The sequence below is a fragment of the Sinocyclocheilus rhinocerous genome, unplaced genomic scaffold (assembly GCF_001515625.1).
Source record: "Sinocyclocheilus rhinocerous isolate Xijiao unplaced genomic scaffold, SAMN03320098_v1.1 scaffold3186, whole genome shotgun sequence".
Classification (NCBI taxonomy): Eukaryota; Metazoa; Chordata; class Actinopteri; order Cypriniformes; family Cyprinidae; genus Sinocyclocheilus; species Sinocyclocheilus rhinocerous.
The window spans coordinates 158,869-179,304 of NW_015642065.1; the positions used below are offsets into that span (position 1 = coordinate 158,869).

At 41.5% G+C, this 20,436-nt stretch overlaps 3 protein-coding genes across 3 annotated transcripts; all 3 read left to right on the plus strand.

The window, feature by feature from the left end:
- The first annotated feature begins 4,593 nt into the window (after positions 1 to 4,593).
- Positions 4,594 to 6,101, plus strand: LOC107755627 (helicase with zinc finger domain 2). The gene is made up of 2 exons (XM_016572518.1): positions 4,594 to 5,993; positions 6,095 to 6,101. The coding sequence occupies exons 1-2, from the start codon at positions 4,594 to 4,596 to the stop codon at positions 6,099 to 6,101; spliced, it is 1,407 nt and encodes a 468-aa protein (XP_016428004.1).
- Positions 6,102 to 6,279: 178 nt separating this feature from the next.
- Positions 6,280 to 7,275, plus strand: LOC107755628 (helicase with zinc finger domain 2-like; the record flags this gene model as incomplete). The annotated part of the gene is made up of 1 exon (XM_016572519.1): positions 6,280 to 7,275. A coding segment is annotated over exon 1 (996 nt), but the record flags the coding sequence as incomplete, so codon positions are not given.
- Positions 7,276 to 8,519: 1,244 nt separating this feature from the next.
- Positions 8,520 to 15,887, plus strand: LOC107755629 (helicase with zinc finger domain 2). Its single transcript, XM_074560236.1, is given in 12 exon segments — positions 8,520 to 8,599; positions 8,676 to 8,767; positions 9,828 to 9,956; positions 10,253 to 10,423; positions 10,755 to 10,899; positions 11,674 to 11,775; positions 12,019 to 12,211; positions 13,359 to 13,493; positions 13,614 to 13,682; positions 13,684 to 13,813; positions 14,090 to 14,260; positions 15,148 to 15,887. Coding segments are annotated over 12 exon segments (1,545 nt in total). The 3' UTR covers positions 15,276 to 15,887.
- Positions 15,888 to 20,436: the final 4,549 nt, after the last annotated feature.

The following is a 20,436-nucleotide window of genomic DNA, read 5'->3' on the forward strand; positions in this document are numbered from 1 at the left end:
AAAGCAGTGCTGTTTTATCATACTAGATACATTTGAAAGTTCTGTTATAATACTACTCTGTGCAGTCGTCACCGGTCTATTAAAACACACAACATATTAAAGCGTCTTTGGTGTTTCCATGTTTTCTACAAAACAAAACCGGAAATCGAGGGGTTATGACGTCATTGGCAGTCGACAATGACCTCTATTGCTGTCAGCTTCGCATTTGTGTGTGCGTCGCTGAGCCCCGCCTCCCCTGCTTTTGTGTTTCTCTCCTCCCAGTTACTCGGAGGAAGAAATGGCGAGCTCGCGAGGATGAACGATCAGGCTTGAGTGATTTAACGCCAGCAAAGCCCCCGCATGCATCACACTCCACTCAGCTCTTTGATCTGCCAGTGTGTTTACACGTGAGGATCGGTGCCTCTCATTTGTCGAGCGGCTCAATCCTTCTAGGCGGATCTGAGCAGAACGCTGTCACCAATGATTCAATATCGCTGACAGTTTCGTATTTGAATGCGCCTCACTTACAAGAGTTTATGTCTCGCTCTGCTTTGTTCGCGGCTCGCCTTCTTCAATGAAGGCAGCCTCACCCCTCCCCTCGTCCGCTATGAGCGGATCTGAGAGAATGCGCGGAGCACTTTTGATCTGCCGGTGTGTTTACACATAAAGATCATCAGTACCCCTCTTCTAATGAGCGGTTTGATATTTTTAGGCGGATTAAAGGAGAATGTTGTCACTAATGATTATCATCACTAACAGCTTCAGATTGGACGCGTCTGGGCCACGCCCACGCTGAGGCAGCACACACGGGGGCTGACTGCTCTCGCTACGAGAGCATTAAGTCTAGCGAAGCATTTTTTGAAAGCATTTTGAAAAGAGAGCAAATTTCCTCTTCTGTTTATCACGAGTGTGGGGTCCCCGTACAGCGACCAGCCACTCAAATTAATCCAACCCCTTGTCACACGGGCTGAGGCCTGGCAGGCCATCCCCGGAGTGCCAGACTGGGTTTTGGGGATAATAAAACAAGGTTATTCACTGCAATTCGCTCGGAAGACCCCTGCGATTCTGCAGCGTGGTTCCCACCTCGGTTTAGAGCTAAGATGCACACGTCCTGCACTCTGAGTTGATGAATTTGCTGGCGATAGGAGCTGTAGAAATGGTTCCCCCAGCTCAGACTGTGTCAGGCTTCTACAGCCGCTACTTCCTCATCCCCAAAAAGGATGGCGACCTACGGCCAATTCTCGATCTCAGGCACCTGAACCCGCGCCCTCATGAAACGGCCGTTCAGGATGATTACATTGAAACAGATCCTCTCACAAGTGTGCCCAGGGGACTGGTTCTTTGTCAATACACGGTCCTTCACTTTGGACTGTCCCTAGCTCCTCGCACTTTTACGAAGTGCATGGATGCGGCTCTTTCCCCGCTGAGACAGATGGGAATCCGCATTCTGAATTACCTCGACGACTGGCTCCTCTTGGCCCAGTTGGAGGATGAGCTACTATTTCACAGATCCTTCCTCCTCAGCCACTTAGAATGCCTGGGACTCAGGGTCAATTTTGCTAAGAGTGCGCTGTTCCCCAGCCAATGGATATCGTTCCTGGGAACAGTTCTCGACTCAGCCCAAATAAGGGCGGTAATAATGCCAGAACGTGCACTGGCCATTCAGCAGCTCGCGGCCTCGTTCATGTTGGAGACTCTCACCCTCTCAAGGCATTTTAGAGGATGCTGAGCCTCATGGCCTCCGCGTCTGTGGTACTTCAGTTGGGCCTGCTTCGCATGCGGCCCCTTCAGTACTGGCTGAAACCACGAGTTCCGTCCCATACCTGGCGTATCAGATGCCTTCGTATCAAGGTGGACCAGGCCTGCGTAGCAGCTCTGGCCCGTTGGAGCCTCTCACCCTCTCAAGGCATTTTAGAGGATGCTGAGCCTCATGGCCTCCGCGTCTGTGGTACTTCAGTTGGGCCTGCTTCGCATGCGGCCCCTTCAGTACTGGCTGAAACCACGAGTTCCGTCCCATACCTGGCGTATCAGATGCCTTCGTATCAAGGTGGACCAGGCCTGCGTAGCAGCTCTGGCCCTTTGGAAAGACCCTCAGTGGATGGAACGGGGCGTGCACCTGAAAATGGTCTGCAGAGAGGAAGGTGGTCTCGACAGATACTTCCAACACAGGTTGGGGAGCGCTGCGCGTCGGCAAACCGGCTTTCGACCACTGGTTGAAAGAGGAAGGTCGGCTTCACATCATCTCCCTAGAAATGCTGGCAGTATGTTTGGGCCTTCACACCTTTCTGCCAGACCTAAGGGGACACCACATTTTAGTCCGCTCGGACAGCATTACGCTGGTGTCCTATATAAATCGCCAGGGCGGTCTCTCCTCGAAGCGCCTCTTGGAATAGGCTCAGCTCAACTTGCGTTCACTGAGAGCAACGCATGTGCCGGGCAGGTTGAACCAAGGAGCAGACATGCTATCTCGGAGCAAGGTCCCCTCAGAAGAGTGGATGCTCCACCCACAAACGGTTCAAAGAGTCTAGGAGATCTTCGGAAAGGCAGAGGTTGACCTCTTCACCTCAGAAACACCTCAAACTTTCATTGCCCAACTTATTTTTCAAAGGACAGGGATGTGTTGGCCCACGACTGGCCCAACCTCCTCTTTTACGCTTTCTCCCGGTCGCCCTGATCCCACAGGTAATCAGGCGAATCAGGGAACAGAAACACAAGGTTCTGTTAGTGGCCTCACTCTGGAGGAACCAAAACTGGTTCGCAGAGCTGTCTCGGCTGCTCTCAGCAGCCCCGAGGCCCATCCCCCTGAGACAGGACCTCCTTTCTCAGGCGAACAGAACGATATGGCACCCCCAGCCCGAGCTGTGGGCTCTACACCTTTGGCCTCTCGATGGGAGTCTGCGGACCTCCCAGAGAGCGTACTAAATACAATCTCTCAGGCTAGAGCACCGTCTACGAGACGCCTCTATGCCCTTAAATGGTCTGTCTTCTCCGCCTGGTGTACAGCCCGCGGCGCAGACCCAATTTCCTGCGACAAATCTCTGATAAAGGTCTATGTAGCAGCTATAGCAGCCTCTCACGCTCCTATAGTTGGCCAATCGGTGGGCAGAAACAACCTAGTTGTTCATTTTTTTAAGGGGTCTAGGAGGCTCAACCCGCCTCGCCCCGTCACCGTCCCTATATGGGATCTGCCCACGGTGTTGAGAGCTCTAAGGAGCCCTCCCTTTGAGCCGCTACAGTACATTGACCTTCGTCCCCTAAAGACCGCTCTGCTACTGGTGTTAGCATCGGTAAAGCATATGGGAGATCTGCAGGTGCTCTCTGTGAGCCCCACCTGCCTAGAATTCGGGACCAGCGACTCTAAAGTCGTCCTGGAACCAAGGCATGGTTACATACCTAAGGTGCACTCTACTCCGTTCAGAGCACAGGTAATAACTCTGTCGGCGCTTCCTTCTTCAGAGCAAGAGTTGAATTTACTCTGCCCCTTCAGGGCGTTTTTATATTTTATATTGAGCGTTCCGCCCCGTTCAGGCAGTCGGAACAGCTCTTTGTATGCTTCGGCAGCCACACCAAAGGGTTTCCGGTCACGAAGCAGAGACTTTCCAAATGGATAATTGATGCTATTGCGCTAGCGTACTCTTCTTTGGGCCTACAATACCCCGTGGGAGTAAGAGCCCACTCAACTAGAAGCGTCGCCTCTTCCTGGGCTTGGTCTAGCGGTGTGTCCATTGCAGAAATTTGTACGGCGGCTGGCTGGGCCTCGCTGACCACATTTGCCAGGTTTTATAATCTGGACGGGTTCTGTCTGCATAAAAGGGCTCACTCTTGTCACATGACAACCAGTGTACCTGTACCTGTACACTCTTGGCCCTCACTGAGTTCCGAAGCTGTACCATTTTCTCTTGGAACGATTACTCAAGGCCGGGCCGACCACTGTGAGCTTGGCCCTATTGCCTCCTGCGGGGCTTCCCTGCAAAATACTTGGTTCCTCTGAGCCCCCTTGGGTGCTTAAGGCAAGTCAGGTATTGGTCGTTTCTCTAGCATAGCGCGGCGGGATTGTAGTAGTTCCCCATAGCATCTTAGCAGACGCAGTACGAATGAAGTATCGATAGGGAACGTACTCAGTTACTAACGTAACCTCGGTTCCCTGAGATACGGGAACGAGTACCGCGTTGCTGGCCGCACGACTCAGTCATCGCTTCAGTCGAAGTAACCTGAGGATCCTATGGCGAAATGGCTGCTTATATAGCCAGATTGCCCCACCCATTCTGGCGGGCTCTGGCGGGCTTCATCGCCATAGGCTCGTGCAGCTCCGCTGCTGAGCCATTGGTTCGTTTTTTTGTTTCATTGCACGAACCAATGGCCATGCAGTTACACTGCGTTATTGAAAAGGCTTCAGAGAAAAAGGAGTTTTCCTCATAGCGTCTTAGCAGACGCAGTACTCGTTCCCGTATCTCAGGGAACCGAGGTTATGTTAGTAACTGAGTACGTTCCCTGGTCAAAAACCTTAAGATCATGCATTTACAGAAAAGATCATGGTAAATTTTCATTTCATGCTGACATTAAGTGCCTAATATCTCAATTTCTGTTTGCAGGTGCACATCCAAAAATAATTACATGGATACCTCTGTATCAGAAGAGAGTGACTCTGCTAGCAGCAGCAACGCAGAGGAGAATCACTCCAAGACCGTTTGCAAAACCCTCTATGAATGTACAAGTCTGGAGTCTGACTCTGAATTTGATGAGGAACTCTGCAAGAAAGATATTGAAGAACTTTTGAATACCAATCCAGATGTTTTCAAACACTGTAAACTTGTAATGGAAAGACACAATAAGGCGTATGCCAGGCCTCTCGACGAACCAACACTCTGTATCAAAATCTCTGGAAGAGAAAATGTGGGCAGGTCTTTTCCTGGAGATGATGTCTGTGTAGAGATCTTGAACAGAGAACAGTGTCCGCAGGAAGGTGAAGTGTTAAAAGGGAGGGTTGTCGGACTAATAAATAGAGATGAAAACTCCCTAACCTTCATCTGTAAGATGGTGGAAGGCAACCCAAAACTTGTTACACCTGTTAACAAACACATGACCAGAATACGAACAGTTCAAACAAAGCCTGACATGGGGATAGTTGAACTACGACAATACAAGTGTGGACACTGGGTCAGAAAGGAATTTGTAAATATTGCTGAGAATCAAATGTTGATAGTCAAGGTTATAAAATGGGAACATGGGAAAACATACCCTCTCGGAGTGGTTACAAATGTAATTCCAGAGTGTGATGCTTTGGATGAAATGCTAGACATTGAACTTGGCTGTAAAGACACACCTCCACCATTCAAACTACAACCTGAAGACGATAAGGCTTTAGACAGGATGAATTTGTGTGACATTATCACTTTCACCATTGACCCACCTACAGCTGAAGACCTGGATGACGCCATTAGTGTGAGTGAAATTAACTGTGATCGCTATCAGATTGGTATTCACATTACAGACGTCGCAAGTTGCATTTCCAAAGATAGCGAGCAAGACCAATTCGCTAGACTGCGTGGCAAAACAATTTACACTCCAGAGAAGGGAGACGTGACCTTCATGTTTTCAAGAGAGCTGAGCAATGACCACTTGAGTGTTTTGCCTGAAAAGAAACGGAAAGCCATATCCCTGCTGATAGACATTGACAAGAAAACAAGCAATATACTAAACTTTGATTTTGCTGAAACCCTGATTATATCTGACAGACGGATGTCATACGAAGAGGCTGACCAAATTATTCAGAAGTACTGCTTGGATGACACTGAGCCTCTGCGGTTCTCTTGCGTGGAGGATTGTGTAGCTGTCGCTTACCGTTTCTCCGAAGAGCACCGAAAATGCAGGCTGGAAGATGGATGGCTGTTTGGGAGGCAGGCAGGGCAAAGTTGCTCTCGTGCAATGGTGGAGGAACTAATGAATCTCTACAATAGTGCTGCAGCTGAAGAACTCATATCTACAGGTGTCACAAGAGATCTCACACCACTGAGGTGCCACAGGGAGCCGAACTCAGAACAACTAACTCAGTTTAAGAAGAAATACGTTGAGCTAATTCCCATGTCGCCTTACTTTTCAAATATCTGTGAAGTAGATACTGAACATAGTGAAGAGCATGTTTGGTCCAATCCACAATATGAAAATATGGAGCACAATGGCATATCATTTAACATATTCACATCCATATTTCAAAAGATGGAAGAGTTTGCACAGAGCAAAGACTATTATAATCTGATGCAGTTAATTTTTTCGGATGAAATCCATCCGACACTTATCCCTATGGTGCGGGAGTTTCGTGACATTCAGAAGAAAGCTGTCATCCTTCGGTCATGTTCCTCAACGGATTCCAGGTTGGGTCACTATGATTTACGGCTGAACGCCTACACCTGGGCGTCATCTCCTATGAGGCGTTATCTGGACCTTATCTTGCAGAGACTTCTGCACACCATGCTGTCTAAGGAGATCCTAAAGCAAGCTGACTACACTCAAGTTGAAATCAATAGGTTCTGCCAAACTGGCATGGATGCAGAAGAGCAGTATGATGCTCTGGTGTTGAGACTAAAAAAGGTTCAGTTTGAACCCAAAGATGTGGTTAAGCTTGCGGTGGTGGACCAGCTCACTCCACAGGGGCATGAATTCACAATATCATTCCCACTACATTCTAAGTTAGACGTCATCACCATCATGTACAAGCAACTTAAAGTTGTGGATCAGCCAAATTACAAGAAGGAAAAGAACGCCATGACCCTTCATTGGAAGAGAAGAGTGTATTCATTCAGTGAATCATTCAAGAATTCGTATCCGTTAAAGCCCATGAAGAATGTGACATCAGTGTCAAGCAACTTGTGGAAAAGACTGGTATCTGCTGTGAAACAGCAGGATTGGGTTAAGATTGAGCAATGCCTCCGAGACATGAAAAAAGGGGAGGACGAAGAAAAGGAAAGTGTGACAAATGAGGCTTGTTCAACAGAACAACGCCATTATAAGGAACTAACCATGGAGCTGAAGTTAGGCACGGTTGTTCAGGTGCAGCTTGGGACTGAACTCAAAGATGGCTTTCCAGTTCCTGTAGTTCAACTTCTCAGTGTTAATCAATGTTTTGAGATCTGTTTGGAGCACACAAGAAACCCTATTGATTGTTTTTCCAAAACAGTGTGCAATGCATCAAAGCCTTTCTATGAAAGCTACAATGAGTACCAGAACATCTGGAGCCAACTATGTCAGATAGACACCGCTTACAATGCTTTGGAAGAAAATAACAGCATCATCTTGGAGGGTGTTTGTATAACATGGAATAGAGATGAAACAAATCTCCAAGGGTTCTTTTATCTGACAAAGACTCAGAAAAAACAGTGGTCTCTGGAATTTGACCTTAGTAACTGCTTCTTGTGCATCAGACTAAGAGATCAGAAACTGAAGAACAGTAAGAGTGATCCAAAACATCTGGATAGTTCTGAAATTTTAGACCTGCAGGGTTCACTACCTTTTACATGGGTTGCACATGCAGTAACCACCAAACCAAAGAAACCAAAGAATGGAGACAATCAAAACAAAATTACATTTCAGATCACGAAAATATCTATGAGTTACATTCCACCCAAGGTTTTTGAACAGGGAACAAACTTCACCATTGAGGTCATTCCCAAAAAAATTCCGTATTTGTGAGTGATGTTCATCCTGCTGATGCATTTCAGATTTATACACAATTATACATATGCTAATGCTGTCTTTTTGCAGGGTCAGAGAACATGTGATTGAAAACTTAAAACGGGCTAATAACCTGGTGAAGAATGTCGCCACTAATCAACGACTTGAAGAACTGAATGCTAGTAAGTGCAGCAACATGGCAGCTAGCTAGCATATTTCACGAAATGAGTAATTTCATTTCACAATAATGATATATATTGACATTCTAGTTATTTTTTTTATTAGAAGCAAATTACAAACAGTATTGTATTCATCAAGGCTTGGAGTCAATTATTACACTTATACTACAGCTACCACACCTTATAACATACCTCATTGTTCAGGGATTATTCCAGAAAGCAAGGTTAATTTACCATCACATATACCCTGAACTCTCGGTTGATTAACCCAAACCTTGCTTACTTGAGGTGTGCTGGTTCCAAAAATGTGTCCGGGAGTAAGTTCAGTCAATTCAGAGTATATTAACTGTTAACACACAAGACATTCTCAACAGAGCAATGAACTGACGAGTAACTATGGAAACAAACACTAAGAAAAAGCAAGCCATATTACTATTTTCTCTTTTTGTCAATGGGCATTTACATACTTAGTGCACATCGCCATCTAATGTAGTGGTTATACAATCATTTTTCATTTAATCTTTAATCACAGAGAATAAGATTTATATTGTTTGTTGGATGCTAATTAATATCACACATGTATTTTTATTATAGAAATACATTATAGAAAATGTTTGAATGCAGATCCATGATACTTACTTAACCTTAAACCTATGTCACATAATCAGCTCTCTGGAATACCCGAAAATATCTATGAGTTACATTCCACCCAAGGTTTTTGAACAGGGAACAAACTTCACCATTGAGGTCATTCCCAAAAAAATTCCGTATTTGTGAGTGATGTTCATCCTGCTGATGCATTTCAGATTTATACACAATTATACATATGCTAATGCTGTCTTTTTGCAGGGTCAGAGAACATGTGATTGAAAACTTAAAACGGGCTAATAACCTGGTGAAGAATGTCGCCACTAATCAACGACTTGAAGAACTGAATGCTAGTAAGTGCAGCAACATGGCAGCTAGCTAGCATATTTCACGAAATGAGTAATTTAATTTCACAATAATGATATATATTGACATTCTAGTTATTTTTTTTATTAGAAGCAAATTACAAACAATATTGTATTCATCAAGGCTTGGAGTCAATTATTACACTTATACTACAGCTACCACACCTTATAACATACCTCATTGTTCAGGGATTATTCCAGAAAGCAAGGTTAATTTACCATCACATATACCCTGAACTCTCGGTTGATTAACCCAAACCTTGCTTACTTGAGGTGTGCTGGTTCCAAAAATGTGTCCGGGAGTAAGTTCAGTCAATTCAGAGTATATTAACTGTTAACACACAAGACATTCTCAACAGAGCAATGAACTGACGAGTAACTATGGAAACAAACACTAAGAAAAAGCAAGCCATATTACTATTTTCTCTTTTTGTCAATGGGCATTTACATACTTAGTGCACATCGCCATCTAATGTAGTGGTTATACAATCATTTTTCATTTAATCTTTAATCACAGAGAATAAGATTTATATTGTTTGTTGGATGCTAATTAATATCACACATGTATTTTTATTATAGAAATACATTATAGAAAATGTTTGAATGCAGATCCATGATACTTACTTAACCTTAAACCTATGTCACATAATCAGCTCTCTGGAATACCACCTAGATATTTCATTACAAGACATTTATCATGTTTTTGTAGGCTGTAAGGAACTTTGAAATTAATAATGAGTAATAAGTGATATGTAATTGTGTAACACAGTCAGACCTGTCTGGAACTACTCTTGATGTGCCTTTCCTGAAAAATTAAACTGAACTAAATGCATATCAGTAAAAATGAACTGAACTAAAGACATGAGTAAAATGCAAAGATAACTGCAATATAAATTTTGCCTACACATTAATTTCTTTACAAAACCTACTATTAATTAAAAAAAAATTGGAATGAATGAAAACCTCTACAATACTGTTGTGTCTGGTCTGGTCTATGGATATCTTATGTAACTGTTATTTTAATGTGGTGGAAACCTTCTTGTCTTAGAGGCATATGAAAATATCAACTTGGACAATGTGGATGAAAACCTGAAGCTGCCATGTCTGAATAAGAGCCAGCAGAAAGCTGTTGAGGAGGCTGTGAAGAAACCTTTCACTGTGATCCAGGGCCCACCAGGTACTGTTTAAAATACATATGTAGTAATAATATAGTTGCTTTAGTAATTGTTGTAGAACTTTGCAAGGTCACTTTTTTTAGTTTCAGTATTAAGCAATTCACTAAATGTCACAAACTGATATTTGATTTCACAGATTTGTCCATTGCAGGCTCATTTTGTTCACTGTTGTGAGTAGAGTGTCAGAAAATGCAAAAATCTATACTGACTAATAATCAGACTCATTTGCAGTCTTGGGAATGGAGATGTGTTGTGGAAAATGCTGAAGAAATTTACTCATATGATATTTCATCCACAGGTACTGGGAAAACAGTGGTTGGTATTCACATTGTTTACTGGTATTTCAAGAAGAACCAAGACTTTCTGGCCTCTTCCAAATCTTTCAAAGCAAACCCTGATCAGAAACCTCCCAAAAGGCCTGCCATCCTCTACTGTGGACCTTCCAACAAGTCTGTGGACATTGTTGCAGGTGAATTGTGTTTGGTGGTCTTTTTTAATATATAGCATATACCTTAGTCTGATTGTTTATACAATTTTAGAATTAATTGAGTTTTTATAAGGAAGCCAGAAACTTACTGTATACAAGGCACAAATGTTTGGCCAGTGCAGTTCCATCATTCTTGTTTTACTTTGGTGGGGATAAAACTAAGTTCCTAAGGGAACGATAGTACCAAGTGCAATGACAAATAAAATCAAACTTGTTTGAAGCATTGGCATTTTCATGCATGCATAGAGTATGTTTCAGGCTCTGTTTTACCTGATAAACTGTACTTACATGACCCATTGATCTTGTGTCCCAGAGCAGTTGTTGAAACTCAAGGGAGTCCTAAAGCCTCTGAGAATCTACTGTGACCAGATGGAAATGCGTGAATTTCCCTATACAGGCAGTGACCTAAAGCTTTGCCGCAAATCCCTCAGGGATGAAAAACCAAAAGAGGAGCTCAAGTAAGAGCCACTATTTTGTAGACGGGTTCAAAAGATTTTGGAGCCAAATTGCATGGCGGTAAATTACTTTAGAAAGATGGCAGCATAATTATTATTTTTTTACACAGAGATTACTAGGTCTATTAGTAAAACCTGTTAAAAATCTGTTTCAGCAATCCTTGTATTATATGCCAATAGTGACCATTCAAAAATGAAAAAAAAACAAAAAAAACACTTTTTTTCTTTTTCCAAAGATGGCATGCCTGTAACTCAAGAAATTTTAAAGATATCTCAATATCCTTTTAGATCCTTTTTCTTTTGGTGTCTTCATTTTTAAGACCACATATAGTTCTATCCCAGATATATGGGGACCTCAATGTGGCTCCACATGCAAATTGTTGAATTTGACCCATTTTTAGTGGTTGAAAACCAAATGTTTATATATACAGTACTTGCATGTGTACTTATCATAGTCTGTAGAACAAAAAATGTTGAAACTAGAAATGTACGTTTTATATATTCACATCAAAAAATAATGTCAATATCTTGATTTCTGAGAGGCTAAATATTCATTTTTATTAAGAATAAGGAAAACATGGCTAATTAGCTGGTACAATACCTTTATTACACTTTTGGGTTTTAGAAATGTACATCTACACAACTTATGGAAGGCATAAATTATCTTTGAATGTGAAAGTGATACTGTCTACCAGTGGTGGACCTTTGAACCCACATTACAGACATCACAACAAATAGTGTGTGAATATACCCATTAAACGTCTGATTTTGTTGCAGGAATATTACACTAATGTACCTTGTTCGTAAACCTGAGAATCCTTTTTCGGAAGAAATTACTAAATTTGAACAGTACAAATTAACAGAGGATGAAGTAGAGACGTGAGTAAAATTTCTGTATTTTTTTTGCATTCAGAGGCTTGCCACAATGATGCATGAATGAGAGAAAAGTAAGATTATTTATTGTGAGGCATTAAGAAAAAATCAGAGTGATATATCCAATATAAAGATATGCCAGAAAAAGTAAGAGCATTGAATTTATCCTATATGAGCTATTACTCTACAACGCAGTGTTTCTGTCATTGCTATCATCATTCTGGTAATGTGGTAAATGTGACTTTGCAGCTACAGGAAACTGTTGAAGGAAGCTCATAAGCATGAGATTCAGAAGTATGATGTAGTGTTGTGCACCTGCTCATCAGCGTTAAAACCTGAAATCCTGGCGGTCATGGATTTCCGGCAGATTCTCATTGATGAATGTGCCATGGCAACAGAACCAGAGGCCTTCATCCCATTAGTTTCCAACAATCCAAAGCAGGTGAGTGCTGGGATGACATCATCATCATCATCATCAGTTTTCAAACAAAACCAAAGAGATTCTGTCAGATGGAAGAGACTTGTGCCATTTGCAGCAGGTTGTCTCAAAGTCTGTCCAAAATTGCCCCTATTCCCTATGTAGTGCCTTTAGCCATTTGGTCCAATTATTTGTTGAAAATTGTAATTCCCTATACAGTGCCATTTTTATAATCCGCAGTACACTCTGATAATCTATAGAGCAAAAACAATGGCTTTGTTAAGAATAGCATAGCACATATATATATGGTACACTGCATACAGATGAACTCACTGCATGGAAGACTGAATCCCACAATGCAATGTGCTCAAATTGGCCTTTCATTTCTTGTCTGAAGTATCAACAACATCCTTTAATGTGTCTTTCTTGACAAATCTTTTGTTCAGACAAAGTTGGAGCTATAGAGCAAAAACAATGGCTTTGTTAAGAATAGCATAGCACATATATATGGTACACTGCATACAGATGAACTCACTGCATGGAAGACTGAATCCCACAATGCAATGTGCTCAAATTGGCCTTTTATTTCTTGTCTGAAGTATCAACAACATCCTTTAATGTGTCTTTCTTGACAAATCTTTTGTTCAGACAAAGTTGGAATAAAAAAATATATATTATCCAACAAGAAAGCACCATACTACCGTTTCTAATGTTTTTTGCATAATGCATACTGTTTCACACATTTTTAAAACTCAGTACATTAAGAAATTTTCAATAAAAAATTGTATTTAAAAAAAATAATAATAATAAGGTAATATACATCTAGATGAAGTAAGCAGAAGACTTATGGACAGATGTGCACACTAATCCATTCTGCAAGACATTTACATGTACATTTAGTCATTTAGCAGACACTTTTATCCAAAGTGACTTATAAATGAGGACAATAGAAGCAATAAAAACCAACAAAAGGGCAATAATATGTAAGTGATGTGACAAGTCTCGGTTAGCCTAACACGGTACACGTAGCAAGGTTTTTATTTTATAATAAATAAAAAGAAAAACAAGTAGATAGAATAGAAAAAGAATAGGGAACGCTAGTGTTAGAGGGTCTTTGTTTTAAAATAAAAATAAAACAAGTCATTGTCACTTTTTAAAAAAAAATTTTCAGATTGTTTTGCTGGGCGATCATCAACAGATACGGCCGATAGTGCAGTGTGCCCTCGTGAAAAAGATGGGCATGCAGCAGTCTCTGTTTGAACGCTACATGGATCTGGCCTTAATGCTGGACACACAGTACAGAATGGTAAAATAACTGATAAATGCGCTAAGATCCTCCCTCAAATAGCAATAGAAAACATTCTGTAAAAAGTCTAACAAAGTTTTCATTTTGCTTTTGTCTCTAACAAATGCACACATTTGTTAGCATGAAGAAATTTGCAGGTTTCCTTCAGAAGAGTTTTATAAAGGAATACTGAAAACTGGAGCTGAACGAGCAGTCAGGTGTGGCACCTGAGGATATTGCAATTCTGACCCCTTACAACGCACAGGTATCAGAAATCAAAAAGACAGCCGAGAAGAGTGGTATTGCAAATGTCACTGTTTGCACAATTATGAAAAGCCAAGGTGTGTTATTCTGATTATTCACCTTTTAGAATTCTAATTAAAGTCTCTTTATCCAGTCTTTATTTAAATTTTACCATATATTTTTAGGAAAGCTTTTATTTGATTAGATTTTTATTATGCATGTTTATTTTTGTTTTAACTGGTTTTCTGTTCTCTGTGTAAGTGCCTTTATTGTATTTGAGACTCCTTCCCACTCTTAAACTTTGTTTTTGTAAATAACGATTGTCAAAACAGAACAGAAAGTTTAATGCTCTGAATGTAAATCGCTGTGTACAGGAAGTGAGTGGCTGTATGTGATCGTCTCTACTGTGCGCTCCTGCTCCATATCTGATATAGAAAGCGACAGACCAAGTAAAGCCTGGCTTGGAAAAAGACTTGGATTCATCACTGATCCAAATCAGGTCAATGTTGCCATAACTCGTGCACAGGATGGACTGTGCATTCTGGGTAAGCAGTGAAAAAAATTTTCACAGTGACCATGAAAATCTTATGAATCAAATGATCAAATATCGAATTCTAGATTCCATTTTTTTTTCTACTGCAAACATGTGCTAATTAAAGGAATAGTTCACCCAAAAATTAAATTTACTGAAAATTAGAGTTTGTTTCTTCATCAGAACAGATTTGGAGAAATGTAGCATTCCATCACTTGCTCAGCAATGGATCCTCTGCAGTGAATGGGTGCCATCAGAATGAGAGTCCAAACAGCTGATGAAAACATCACAATAATCCACAAGTAATGATGGATTTTTTTCTTACAAACACACAGCTTTTGGCTTCATAAGATGTTAACTGATGGACTGGAGAGAGCTGGATTATTGTGATGTTTTCATCAGCTGTTTGGACTCTTATTCTGACGGCACCCATTCACTGCAGAGCATCCATTGGTGAGCAAGTGATGGAATGCTACATATCTCCAAATCTGATGAAGAAACAAACTCATCTACATCTTGGATGGCCTGATTGTGAGTACATTTTCAGGAAATTTTCATTTTTGGGGGAACTATTCCTTTGATGTTTCACAACATCATGTTTCACAAACACAAAGCGACACAATACTTTTTTCTTCATTTTCAAACCTAGATCTATTGTTTTGCCATTTAAAACGAAACATGCTGCTTTTTGTGAATGTTTTGCTCGAGAAGTTTGCCTGTGCTATGTTTCTTTCAAATAAATGCCATTTGGTTTGCTATCTCATTATCTAATGCAATGACATGCAGTCATTTTTACATGTGGCTAAAGTGTCCAGAGGTCCTGTGTACAAGTTGGCTCTAAATTTTCATGCCAGCACTTATGCACACATATGTAATGTCCCCTTTTTTGTTATCTCTTAGGTAATAGTACCCTGTTGAGATGCTGTGAACTTTGGAAAAGACTCCAGGATCACTATTACAGAGCGCACTGTGTGGTGAATCCAGCTAGTGACATTAAGGTCCAAAGCAGGAGGCTCAGAGGAGAGTGACGGTACTTACTGTATGTGCTTCACATGGAGCAGGTGTCTGGTAGATACTTGCTGTCGTGTTTGCAGACTAGCTTCTCTGGCCTTCATCTCCCCCTTCTGGTGGCTTTTGAGTAGCACATGCTTCCCTCTGCTCTGATTGTCCGCTGCTCTTTTTAAGGTCCATCTTGCAGATGTCTTCATGTTACAGCTCTCATTACAGGATTTGTTTTTAGAAATCTTTCAATATTTATTCTGCAGATGTATCGCATAAGAGCAGCCGCTGCCTGTGGAGGAAGTTCAGAGTTCTTTGGGAATCCAACGTAAGAAAAGGGTTTTTAGGCAACTGACTAATGATATTAACCAATTCTGGTGAAAATTTTTTCCCCATTTTTTTAGTTTCATGTTGTAGTATTTAACTTTAAACCAACAAGGGATATTCTGTAGGATTTTGCATTGTAATGTTAAATGGCAAGGTTCATTTAGGTACTAGGAAACCAACACAATCTCATGGCAAAATCTTACGTTTTGGCAAATTGGTGGCTAAATTGTATTAATTCATACAGTCTCATTTTATATGTTTCGGTGACAGTTATGTGTAGGGATGGACCTTCATGCTTTCGTTTTTGTACTAGTTCTGCACATGTTTTTGTAGGTCAATACACTATTCAACAATTAAAAATACGAGCACTCATTCGTGTACCATTCAAAACCCAAAATGAGAATGCTTAATGCCAATTTGAAAATCTAAATGGAATTCAAACTTAAGTAGCTAATAGATTGCAGAAATGCAATTAGAATTTAAATGTAAAGAAGTAAATTAAGTGAAGTGCATCTGAATGATGGTTTGATTGGTTTTGATTATTTAATTATTGATGGTTTGATTATTTATAATTAATAAATTAACTTTCATTTTATGGACCAGTGTGGATGACTTTTTACTATAATTCCATTACCTATTGAATTTCTTTGAATATTAATTGAGTACATTTCAAATTTGAATATGTTCTCTACGTTACTTAAATGTGAGCATGTTTATCTAATAATCAATCATTTGGAGTAATTTATCCATGCTTTACTGAGTGGGATCTGTTTTGTGAATATGGGTGACCCTGTTGTAGAAATGCACCATTCAGGGGGAAAAAAACTTAATTTGTTGCCATTTTTCTATGAGCAAACATGTGCAAAACAAATACTACAGGTCACATTCATGAAAAATAATTTTGTATGGCTTTGGCATGAATTTTTTTTTTTCCTTTGCTTTTATACATTTCAGCTGTATTTTTCCAAGTCTTATCTAGTTTAAAAAGATGCTATTTATTGTTCAAACCACTTTAAATGTGTTGCAGTTTAGTTACAGTGGGTGTCTGATGATTAATGTCTGATACTCTGCCAATGTGTACAGGGGAATTCCATACTGTGTCCTCAAGCAGGTCTGTATCCTTAACTCCGTGCCAAAACACATCAAATGAATACTTAGTATATAATGTATATACACAGTCACAAGCCACTCTTCTCTGTGCCTAAGAGCACTCCTTATCTGTGGGATAATCACTTTAACGTTTGCCTTTGATGGCATTTTTCTTTATTTTATGTTCATCTTGCTTTGCTTTGCTGTTCAATTCAGCCTGATTTACATGGTCTCATGATCTCTCTCATGATCTCTCTCTCTGTCCATCTTTCTCTCCGTGAGTCAGATAGTGTCATTGAGATGCAGCGATTAGCTCTTTCTGGCAGACGCTGTAATTGGGCTGTCATACGGCTGATGCTCTGTGAGTGTGTGCATTATACATTGAGCTGAGTAATGCTGTCTTGATCTCACTGGAGCATCTCTGAAAAGTGATTTTCCTCAACGGGCTCCATGGAGGTGAACATGAATTGATGGCCTGCCCACACTTCAGCAAAATGCTTAACAAAATGAAACTTCAGGATTGGGCAATAGACTTAAGCTAAAAAATTACAGAATATTTTAAGTCTTTGACGATATGTATCTTGATATTTGTGTCTTTTGAAATAGCTGAATAGGTTCAAAATTTTATGTAAGAACTAAAACAAGGAAAAATAGCATTTAAATTATAATTTTGCTGCATTTTTTGCTTAGACATGTTAAACATATATAATCAATACATTTTCATTTCAGTTTTGCAACTTATAAAGTGTTAAAATATGTATTTAATTTACATATTAAAACTACTGTAGGAAATGGCAAATGTAAATTATATAATTTAATTTTAATTTTCACCAAAACGTTGGACATATAGTAAATTTAATACAGAAATACATTGCCATTTTACATATTATACCATTTTACATATTATACATTATACACATTTTACATTGGCATTTTGCATAGGCCCGATTACATTTCAAATTGAATATCACTACCATATTCTTCCATACTTCTGCTGGATTTAGTCTAGAAATTGCTCTGGTTACTAATGTGTAACCAGGGTTCCCTGAGATAAGGGAACCAGCGTTGCGTTGAACGCTATGGGGTAAACTCATGTTTACTCTAAATACTGAAACCTGATTTGTTCACGTTCGTGCAGCTGCACAAACAAATGGCGCTTCAACCAGCCAAAAGGGGAGGAGCCGACTGTTATATAAGTCACCTCTGAGCGCCATTTCGTCAGAATCTTTCGACTGATAGTGACAGTCATCGACTTGCATGCAGCCTTATAGCATAGCAGCCTACACAACGCTCGTTCTCTTATCTCAGGGAACTGAGGTTACGTTAGTAAACGGAGTGTTCCCTTTCGAACGGTATCTCCCATTGCATTGTGCACTATGGGGAAAGCATCCAATAGTGCTGTGCAATAAGCAAGTGCAGAACGAAGCCACTCTGCGAGTCCAGTCCCAGAGCACCCGTACATCTTGAAAGGCCGTTTCATAAGCGCGTGGTCCAGATGCCAGAGATCGAGGATGGGCCTGAGCCAGCCATCTTTCTTGGGAACGAGGAAGTAGCGGCTGTAGAAGCCTGACTTGCTGTTTGCTAAAGGGACCGTTTCTACGGCTCGTTTTGCAAGCAGAGTTTGCACTTCGGACCGGAAAACGTGAGCATCGTTGTCCTGTTCCGAAGTTTGAATAATACCTCTGAAGCGAGGTGGCCTGCGAGCGAACTGGAGCGAGTAACCTCGATCTATGGTTTTTAGAACCCAGCTTGACACATCCGGATTGGCTTTCCAAGCCTGGAGCCTGATGGCAAGTGGTCTGAGTTTTTTGAGTGGCAGGTCACCGCAAGGAGACAGGTAACTGACCCTCGTGATAGTGGGAAGAGGAGAAGTTCTCTTTTGAGTATGTGGGTCCGCTATCACATCGGTAGTTTGCATGGACAGGGGACCTTCTAGCCATCTGAGGGTGCTGCTGAAGCCCAGGCTCAGATTTAGGCTGGGGCTGGGTCAGAGGGCGGTGCGGGTTTTGCAGGTTGCTGAGAGGATGGAGCATCCTGGCGATTTGTACCAGCCGCCGAGCTGGAGCGCTTCATCAGGAAGTGACACATGGCCTGTGATGACTTCTGTGCCGCTGTAAACCGCTCAGCAAACCCATCCACAGCAGGGCCAAACAGTCCCTTGGGAGAGACGGGGAAGTCAAGGAAGGCTATCTTGTCAGAGTCCTTGATTTCCGTTAGATTTAGCCAAAGGTGGCACTCCAGCACCACAAGATTGGCCATGGCCTTGCCAATTGCTTGCGCAGTGACCTTAGTAGCTCACAGAGCCAAGTCAGTTGCTGTGTGGAGCTCTGTGAAGGCGTCAGAACTCTGGCCGGACTCGTCCATCGTGAGGAGAAGTTTGGCCTGGAAAACTTGGACCACCGCCATCATGTGAAGCGCAGAGCCAGCCTGGCCAGCTGCTGAATAAGCCCTGCCCTCAAGAGCAGAGGTGGTCCTGCAGGGCTTAGATGGGTGCGCTGCATGGGCCTTCAAACCCAGGGCCGATGGAGGGCAGAGATGAGCAGCGACTGCTTCTTCGAGAGGGGAAGCTTGCTATAACCTCTTTCTTCAGCAAAGTCGGAATTAAAGCCATCAGGGACAACTTCCTCCTCAGATCCGCTGAAAGAGATCAAGCCGCTCGCAGCTGATGAGGGGCACTGATTCTCATGTGTGAAATACACCGGTGAGTCGATGCGCTGCGGGGAGAGTGAAGCATGCGGGAGCTGAACCAGCGTGCAATCACTCGAGCCCGAACGTTGAGTCCCATTGCTTCTTGCTTCGTCTTCAGAGTCCACCGGGGAGATGATCTTCACGCTGAAGGAGAAAAATTCTGACAAAATGGTGCTCAAAGCTCAAAGGCCTCCCCTTATGATGGCTTGAAACGCCAGTTGTTCATGCAGCTACACAAACGTGAACAAATCAGGCTTCAGTATTCAATTCAATTCAAGGTTATTTGTATAGCGCTTTTCACAATAAAAATCGTTGCAAAGCAACTTTACAGAAAATTAAGTTTCTACAATATATTTAGTAGTAGCTTAGTGGTGACTGTCAGTTAATGTAAATATGGCAGAAATGTACGGAAAAAATCAATTAAAGACAATCAAACAGACAATGAACACTATTAACAGCAATTATTATATGATGCAATCAAACTTATAGCAAAATGTGGTAGTTCTGTATGTTGTTTCAGGGTTGGCATCATCTGAGGTCCTCTGAGGGGTTGGGCATCATCTCTTCTCAGGTGTTCTGGATCCAGACTGAAGCTTGTGTAAATCCTAGTTACCACGGGATGTCAATCCCAGCAGAAACAGAGAAACAAATAGAGACATAATTAGCGTAGCTGCTGTTCCAACCAAGCAAAATGTTTTTGTAACATGGGAAATATAATTTTCAAAAGACAAGTTGCTATCTAATATAACACCCAGATTTTTGACGATAGAGGAAGTAACAGTACATCCATCTAGTTGCAAATTGTAATCCAAGAGATTCTGTGTAGCGTTGGCATCGATCCATCTTTCAGAAGCAATCAGCAAGAAAACAGTAATGGCGGACTGCTGCTTCTCACTCAGGGCTGTGTCTATGCTAATAGGGTAGAGATCATCACAAATGGGCGGGACTTTTCCTAGTATGATGTCATAATAGGGAGAAATCTGGAACCGCTTGTTTGGAGAGACTGTTTATGATTTATTAGGATTATAAAAAAATGAATGGGTGGATTTTTACCATTATAGGCGGGTTGTTTTCACCCACTGCAGC